Below are 9,293 nucleotides of genomic sequence, written 5' to 3' on the forward strand. Positions count from 1 at the left end.
CTACTTTTTACATTCTTAAAACCAAAAGGTTTTGAGCTGAAACATTTCTCTCTGTCTCTCTCAGCCTGAATACACTCAAGTAGACATACACACAACTCCCCCAACACATAAAATTCCCATGTAGCTTTATTAAAGTTATATGTTAAACTTCCTACCCTCACCCCATATATCACCATTAATTTATTTAAGCAACTGGAGGATGAACAAATAGGAATAACACCAGAGTGTTAAAGCAACAGCCAGTCTTGCCACTCAAAGTGTGGTCCGTGGCCTAGTAGCATCAAGCAGCATCTGGGACAGTGTTAGAAATGCAAAATCTTATCTCCCTCTCCCCCTCCTGACTTATAGATGAACGAATTTGTCCTTTAACAGGACCCTCCAGTTGATTTTGTGGGTTCTTTAAAGTTTGAGAAACACTACTCTACACTAGTGGTTCTCAGAATATGGCCTCCAGCCAATAGCATCACTATTACCTGAGAACCTGTTAAAATACAAAGTTTTGGGTCCAACCCAAGACCAACTTATCAGAAACTCTTCAGCTTGGGGCCCAGCAATCTGTGTTTTACCAGGACTTGCAGCTTGGGACCAGGTGGCAGCTGCTACCATTATCATTACCATATCCCCAATGATGATCGCTCACCTAACAGTAGTGACATTGACAACTGTTGCCAAAAGTGAACAGACCTCAGAACGGCCCTTAAGAACCTACAGGATTTGTATCTGCGTAGCTTTCTAAACTCATCTGCGCCACTCTCCCAACTGATCACTAAGCTCCAGCCACAAAGCTCTTTCTTGCCTTTGGGACTCTGCACTCGCTGTCTCCTCTTCTAGTAAGATTCTTATTCTCCATTTAGGGTGTCTGGCTGTCTGGCTCTTTCTTACCCTTTAGGACCCATTAAAAACACCACCTGTTTAGAGAAGCTTTCTATGACTCATCCTATCAAAATGTGTTCTCTTCTCCCTGTGTCTGAACCTTGTTTTCCTCATAGAGCATGTCACAATTCACAGTTATGGTATTTGTTAGCTTATTTATTCACCATCTATTTCCTTATTAGACATTAAACTCCATGATGCAGGGCCCATCTGCCTTGATCACCACATTGTGCCTAACAGTATCTTCTGTATAGCAGGCTTCAATGGATATTTACTGGATAAATTATTAAATAGGAACTATTACGGAAAAGATACCAGACGCAGATAAGTAGATGGAGCCTTACCATTGTTAGTGGTGGTACCACTAAGATTAATTCTTTCTGTGATCATAGTGGGAAAAGAAATGGTCTTTTCACACTGAATCAAGAAAATACGTCAGTTGTCCATAATGTTTGATAAATTTCAACATTAGAAGTTCTCTAAGTACTGAAGGTTTTTTCTAGGGAACTTAATATTTTGTCATTTAAATGATTATGTTATACAAGTAGAATAACTTTCACCTGAAAAGGAATGAAGCCAAAATATATTTTAAAAAAATGTTTAATTTCCTTTCGAATGTGTGTTGAATTCAATACAAATTGTTAAAGCATTTTTCTAGGTCAAAAGAACCAATGTTACATTTAGAAGGCAAATGGCTGCAAAAAAATATAATCTATGCTCTACTTTATTTTTAAAAAGTAACTCAAGATCTTATTCTATGTTTAATTGTTGTAATAATGATGTCTTCTTTACAGACAAAGATACTACAACAAAATAATGGCACAATAAAGGAATTTTTGTTGTTGTTTTTTCTCTTTGTAATATCTTCATATACCAGTAAAAAATAAACTCTTTAATAAATAAATATATAATAAATATTTGAAAATTGAAAATGTATAAATAGGTCCATCCTTTAAAAAAAAATGTTCCATCTTGGTGTGGCATGTTTCATAGTCCACGTTACACCCAGGTTTTTTACATAGAATTTTTTACATAACCTGCAAAATCCTTCAAGGTCCTTAAAATATATGTAGCAGTAATCCTGGCCAACCATATCAATCCATTTCTTCAACATGAAGTATCTGTTTTTAATGTAACTTTTAAAGTAAACATAATCCAGAGAGGTGAGGCACCAGAGCAGCAAACTAGGTAGGGTTCCCATTATCCACATCTTAGAGATTTTCAGCTTCAATCTACCATTAAGGATTGAGCCAGTGTACGTAAGGGAACTTAATCCACTTATAAAGAGAGATCTTGAGCTATGTCCAGTCAAAGTTTTTTTGTTTGTTCCTAATATTCTTTCCAAATTCAGTCTCTGAGTGGAAAATAGGCTCTGAAACATTCTGAATGTCTTCCTGGGTTATTATTTTACTCTGGGAACTATAATAAGAAAAAATGGTTGCAGTTTGGTTCTTCAGTAAAGACATGATCACACTCTAAGTGTATATTAGTATGTCCTTATACAATGCAGGAACTCTTTCTGGATCCACTGGTCTAGGCAGGAAATGCGTAAACTTCTGATGTCTTTTGGACCTGGCACCATCTCTTGGAGTTCCGTCTTTGTTAAGTGCCACAAAATACCTGCGGCCAGTGTCTCCGTGTTTATATATGTTGGATGAATAGGTATTATACCAGTTCTCTTCAAATTGCTCCCTAAAGATGCATTCAGAAGTCAGTTTCTCCTAAAAGAGAGAAGATAACTGTCATTAAAAAAAAAAAGAAAAAAACCTTTGAAAATATTTTTTTAGAAAAATCTCAACTCTATCTTTTTAGTTCTTTGCCTATAATTATATCCTTGCCAAGGAAGGAGAAAGATTGAATTGTTTTTACTTTATTTTGCTTTAGTTCTTATGTAACTTGGAATTCTTTCTCCCAGCAGTTCAATTCAAAGAACTTTGTTTCATGTCAATCCTCAATTTTATTTTCAAATACTTTTTAAAAAAAATATTCTGAACTTTCTCATGCTCCATTTTATTTCCCTCCTAATATTATCACCAACAAAGAGGCCTGTAGTTTATGTTGTTCCATCATTAGATCCCAAAGTTCTACGTAGAAAATCTCTACTACATCTTGAAACACTTCAAGATCTTGCTAACATCCAAATTCCTAATTTAAGATCATCACTCCAAATCATATATATTCGCTTTATGAATTTATTAATTTATTGTTTGTTGATACATTTTCCATGACTAACTTTGATCTGGATGTTACTTTTAGGTAAATGCAGGAAAAGCCCAGTGACTTCTTGTCTCTTCAAGATGGACTGTATATTATCCTAAGAGATGGACCACAGTTGATTTTTTTAATACAACATATACATGAAAAAGAAAAATTATGTGCATGTTTTTCTCCTTCAATTGTAATTCTACTCTTGTGATTATTACACATGTAGTATTTCTCTTCTGAACAGACAGCCTGGAAAGAGCAAGGTTTGCTCTTACGAAGGACAGAAATAAGTGGAATGCCATTTACTGAAATATTATAACTAATTTTTTCTGTGTATATGGAGTTTCTAACTGTACATGTGGTCTCAGTTGAGATTTTAAGGGAAAAAAGGTACTAGACAGTGCCATCAGCTAAATCATAAATTGTCTTTGTAACTTGTTAGAGACTTTGACTTTAAGAAGTGATTTTGGCTTGGCCTGTGTTGCTCAATGGTTGAGCACCAACCATTGAGCCAGGAGGTCATGGTTTAATTCCTGGTCAGGGCACATGCCCACGCTGTGGACTCCATTGCCAGTGGGGGACATGCCAAAGGCAGCCAATCAATGATTCTCTCATCATTGATGTTTCTGTCTCTCTCTCTCCCTCTCCCTTCCTCTCTGAAATCAATAAAAACATATTTTAAAAAATAAAACAAAGATAGCAAGTGATATATACTTAGCTATAGAGGATGATAATGAGTAGAAAATTTTTACATTAAATGAATGTAAAGGCAAAAAGAATCTAACATGGCAGAAAGAAAATGCTCTAATTTTCTTTATCTCTGGTGGGAATGACCAAAATATGAAGAAAAGTAAAAAGACCTAAGATAATGGGCAGGAAAGCCTAGTGAGCTGAAAGCAATAAGGGTTTAAGCTTTGGAAAATAAAACTGAGCTACTATACTATTGCTCAGACACATAGAAACATATCAGAACATAAAATTTGTACATAAATATATTTCTTCTGAAATGCATTATTAGTAGATATTTTACTTACAAAATGGATAGTCATTGTTTTATGAATTACATAATTTTTTAAAAATACGTACTGATCCATAGAGTTCTCCTTTGTCATTCATTCCAAGGTAGAGACCACTGTCCACACCTCTAATACTGACCAGTCCCACTGCCACACTGATGAATTCCAGGATACCTAAATTCATAAACAAAATAACAATTTGTATTTATTAATGAACATATGACTAATAAAAATCTTCCAAACAGCAGTAGACCAATGTTGCTAAATATAAATATAATGATGTACGTGATAGTCCTATGTAAACTGAAAAGTGCTGTACAACTGACTTATTCTGATGGCCCTCCCATTTTATAGATGGGGAAAAAACTAAAAAGAAAATAATCTCATCATTGTATAATGTGAAGGGTATAACACCTTAAACCAGACTGGCCTGGGTTTGAATGCCAGTTCAGGAATTCACTGGCCATTTGAACTATGCAAATCATTTGTCTTCTTTGAACTTCAGTTTCCTCATATGCAAATTGAGGGAAATGCCTCCCTACAAGAGAGAGGTAAGAACTAGCACACACATTAGGCATTCTACAAATGGAAGCTATTGTGATCATAAGTTACTATATAATAGAGGTGTTCTTAGCTCTCTGTGATCTCATTAATTATAACCATGTTCTATTAATTATGCTTTTGTGGGGGTTTTGTTGTTTTTTGTTGTTGTTGTTGTTGTTTTGCTTACCATGAGTCAAGTCAATCTTTTTCTAGCTGCAACCAGTATAACTTATATGGGTATGTTGGTATTTTATAGTTTATTGAGAATCTTCTATTTACATTTTCTATCTGGTCCTCCAAAACAGTCCTCTAGCATAGGTATGGAGATATTATCATCCCCTTTACATATAAAGAAACTGAGGCTCAAGGAGGTTTACTGACTTGCCTAAGGACATGACATTTGTAATTAATAGAACCCATACTTGAACTCACACTTCTGAACCTTAATCCTGAGGACACTGTTTCTTGAATACAATACAGTAGTTTCAAACTTTATAGATCATATAATATGCTGTTTTCTGTCACATGATTTTTAAAAGTAAATTTTATAGTTCAAAGAACTATAATTCATTAAATGTGATAGCCAAATACCAAGAATTTAGCATGCAAATCAATTTTCTATTAATAACTTTCTAGAATTACTTTCATTTACCAGAAGGTAAACTAGTGTTAAAAACTCTCCACTTAATACACTAAAATACCATAGTAAAGAAAAACAACAACAAAACCCCACAAAACTTAATGTTTATGTCTGCAACATGCTTTTTCTAACCTTTGGACTAATGTCTTTGTCTTGTTCTTCCTCTTAGATTTTGCTGGAAAAGTATATAGACATACTTTCTGTACTTGGAACTTCCTTCCTCAATAGCTTTCTACCTTTACCCATTCACTCCCTCTTAAGCTCTACAAACAGTGTAAATGTGCACCATGTAGCCTGAATCTTGCTTTTAAGTCATTTTTTTATTATTGTGCAAGTTTCTATTTGGACACATGATATTCCCAAGTCCAAGGGAAAGTACAAAATCTAGTTATTTGCCTATACGGAGGGCTCTACTCTGTCCAGAGCATACTTCATTCTTAGGCAAAAACGCAGATTCTTAAGCTTTAATGTAGATTCTTAAGAGCCCAAAATGAATGTTGTCAAACTATTAGAAGATCATGTAGAATACTAGAGCTACCAAGGATTTTGCAGCAACAATACATTACTTAATAGTCTATAAGTGGCTTAAAAGAGTCAGTATCCCTAAGGCAGAGAGAAGAGAAGATATAGCAGGAAGACGCAGACTCCATAGAACAGCTATTATAATGACAACTTTAGAGGTAGGGAGTAAATGGCAATTAAGTTCGCTGTCAGGCTCATTAATGATGGATTCATATTAGAAATAAAAATATCAGGCCAAATCATGTTGGTAGAAGTAGACATGTTAATGAAATTTCATCCAGGATACACTCACAAATGTGTAATTATTGAAGTTGTATTGAATGTTAAATTTACATTGAAAAGGATACTCTGGCTCACATCTAACTTAATTTTCTTTAAGTGTCTGCTTTACATTAAGATGCTCCTGTCTTTCAAAGAACAGGAACTGATTAACTGATTAGGATGCATAATAGAGCCAGTTTTCAAATCCAATAAAATGTTTCATTTGCATATAGACCAATTATATAACAGATCTTATATTCATTTTTCTTGCAAAACTAAAACCACCTATACTTTAATTCTCATCTTAAGATAATTGCTATCTTGTCAAAAATATGAAATTGTGGAAAGATAAAAATTACACATATTCTTAGAATAATTCTATTTGATAGTTTCAACTTTATTAAATAACATCCAAAACTTCATACATAACCAGGTATAAATAATTTTGCAATGGCTCATAGGGTTGATGGGAAAAGGGATATGTGTGGGTTTTTTTGTGTGTTCCTCTTAAAGATTTTAGCCACACTTTTTAATTCTGATCCTTTTTCTCCTCAAGGAAATAGTATACCACATAGTAATTTGTAGTCATTAGATTCTTAAATGAGATCTGACAAGTCTTTTTTTATTTATAATATGAGGTGGCAACTAAGCTAATTCCTTCACAAAGAGTAGACATGAAAAACTTTCCTTAAGAGGTAATCACAGATTTTAGATAGATTTTCTAATGCCCAGTGTCCCATAAAAAGACTTGGAGGTACTTTGTCTTTCTGGTATCATTTTCAAAGCCAGCCTTCTTTAAAATCATAATAAACAGGTGAGTCAACCCACAATGCAACCACATCAGACAAATCTATGGAAAATAGGGGAGAATAAAGGAAAAGCCTCTAAAGAAATATGTTTGATCTCAGTTAAGCTCTTTTTAAAGAAATGATTCCATGTTTAGGTATTAGGTAAACTACTTCTGTGCAGAGAAACTCTATTATAAGTATAGAGCTAACTCCAATAGGAAATTATTTTAACCTCACTGGGACCTTTCTGTCTATTGATGTGGTTTTGCAATTTTAAAATCCAGAATTCTGATTTTCTTACTTAATTGTGACCAAATCAGTATAAATTATCAAACATATTAATTTACTTTAACATCTGAAATATCCCATCTTAAGCTTTTTCAAAATTAGTTTTTTGATGACACAGAAATGAGTTTTTTAAAAAAGTAGCAAAATAATTCCATAATTGGGAATTAAAACCCCAGGAAAAGAAGGCAAGTAGAGAAAGAAACATATAAAATTATACATACTAAACGTTTCTTCTCACCTACACTCCTTTGTAGTAAATTATGATGTCTTAGCTATCAGAGGCCACTAGGAGGCATTGTAATGCATTGTAGAGTCTGTTCATTCTAGCCTACCAGACCAATCTGGTTATCTTCTCTTTGTGACAGTAAATATTTTATTCTGATAAGTAGCCTCCCACCATAGAGTGACAGATGAGCACAAAAATCAGTTTAAGTCATATTTTTGCAATTACTAAATAATTATTCAAAAATTTAGCCAAAAAATTACCGTAAGATAGTAATTCTGATATGCAATCTTCATTTCTTAAGGAATGGATTTAAATACCAGTTTAATGAGTGTTATCAAGTCTACAAATATTTACTCAAAGAAGCAACTCTTGTCGTTGGGGAGATTACATGAATTGCAAGTGTTCTCAAGGCTACATTATGTATCGGAGGGGGAAGTCTGAATATTACCTAAGCTTAGCTTCCACCTGCTCTACTTATAAGCCTTAATACATTTGTGTTCATTTCTAAATCTCCTGGTAGCTGCAGGATTTTTCTGTCATAGATGAAGTGCAGTAATTCTTAGAGGTGAGAGAGCTGGGCCACCTGGTGTCAGCAAAGTTCCTGAGAATCAGAATCTCAGACTCTTCCATTTAGAAACCACTTTCCAAAAGTGACCCCAAGGTTGGCCACTAGGTCATGACACCTTTGACTCATAGTCACTGGGAATTCGGAAGAGATCAGTGGAAGCTGCAAACATATGGGTTTTAAAAAGTTAATTTTCTAGGCCTTTGAGTGCTACCAAATGACCACCCCATGCTCATTTCTACATTGAGAGTGGCAAACGCCACTCAGTCCAAGATTTCCACTTCTACAAAGTTTTAATGAGTACTACAGGCCAAAAAGGGAATGAGAGTAAAACAAGGAGGTGAGAACAAGATAAGAGAAGGCCATTTAGAGAAGAGATTCTCAGAGAATCCTACAGTGCTGAGGAAGGTGAGGGAAACCTGATCCCGTGTTGGGCCCTTCACATTGCTGCTGACCAGTAAATGGTATCTTTGAGAGAAGAAAAAACAACAGTGAATCTCTGCAATGATATCCCAAATTTGATGATCAAACCCTTTGAGAGTGCTAGGCAGTTAACTCTAATATGATGAACAGTTCTGCAATGGGGGGAAAGATCCCGGGGAGTCAGAACCTGAAAGCGTCTTAAAGCGATCACCTATTCAATCCCACCCTTGTACAGTCAAGAAAACTAAGGCTCAAACTGGTGAGGGCACTTGCTAGTTGGGGAGGAATTAACAGCAGAGACGTTATGATTTCCCAGTCTAGAGACTTAAGGATCTGCCTTCACAATCGCCCACTTGTTTCTTTCCTTTAACCCCTGCGGCTCCCAGCGCCGCTGGAGGTATTCTGAAACCTGTCCCTAGGTGTTCCCACCCATATCTTCTTTCGCTTCCCCATTTCCTCTTAGGTGCGGTCAACACCAAGATCTTTGCTTTGGGGTTTCGCAGTTTGTAAAGAGCCTAGCTGAAGGACTGGGCATGCTCAGTAGCCATAGGTTTTTTTTCTTCTTCTCACCCAAATAGCACTTTAAACGCGCAGAGGACTGCTGCCAGGTGAGCCTGACAGGAGCGACGGTGCCCACGGAAAGTCCACGTGCTGCCTCTGCAGGTGGACACTCGCTGTGCTCTAGGTGGGCAGGTAAATGCTCTCATCCCACACATGAGCAGAGCAGCCCTGAATGCGTAACTGTAGGGTGTGTTTAAAGAAGCGAATGCTTCCTGTTGTTACTTTTTGCTGATAAAACGGTAAAGGGGGGGAGGGGGGTGGAACGTGACAGGAAGTGGGAGGAAATAGTATGGGGATTTTAAAAACAAAAACAAACAAACAAACAACTGCCTGCGAGGTAGGCGGTGCGAGGGAGATCCCAGGCAGCAGAAGGGCTGGGAGT

At 35.9% G+C, this 9,293-nt stretch overlaps 1 protein-coding gene across 1 annotated transcript in view; it reads right to left on the minus strand.

Moving 5' to 3' along the window:
* Positions 1 to 1,826: 1,826 nt before the first annotated feature.
* The window catches only part of FGF20 (fibroblast growth factor 20), an 11,348-nt gene continuing 3,881 nt past the window's right edge, over positions 1,827 to 9,293 (minus strand). Inside the window, exons 2-3 of the mRNA XM_014537933.1 lie at positions 4,165 to 4,268; positions 1,827 to 2,594 (exon numbers count right to left, since the gene is read on the minus strand). Of these exons, the coding sequence (XP_014393419.1) occupies positions 2,349 to 2,594; positions 4,165 to 4,268 (350 nt within the window). The 3' untranslated portion in view covers positions 1,827 to 2,348. The remainder of the gene's footprint in view (positions 2,595 to 4,164; positions 4,269 to 9,293) is intronic.

Source organism: Myotis brandtii, unplaced genomic scaffold (assembly GCF_000412655.1).
Source record: "Myotis brandtii unplaced genomic scaffold, ASM41265v1 scaffold185, whole genome shotgun sequence".
Classification (NCBI taxonomy): Eukaryota; Metazoa; Chordata; class Mammalia; order Chiroptera; family Vespertilionidae; genus Myotis; species Myotis brandtii.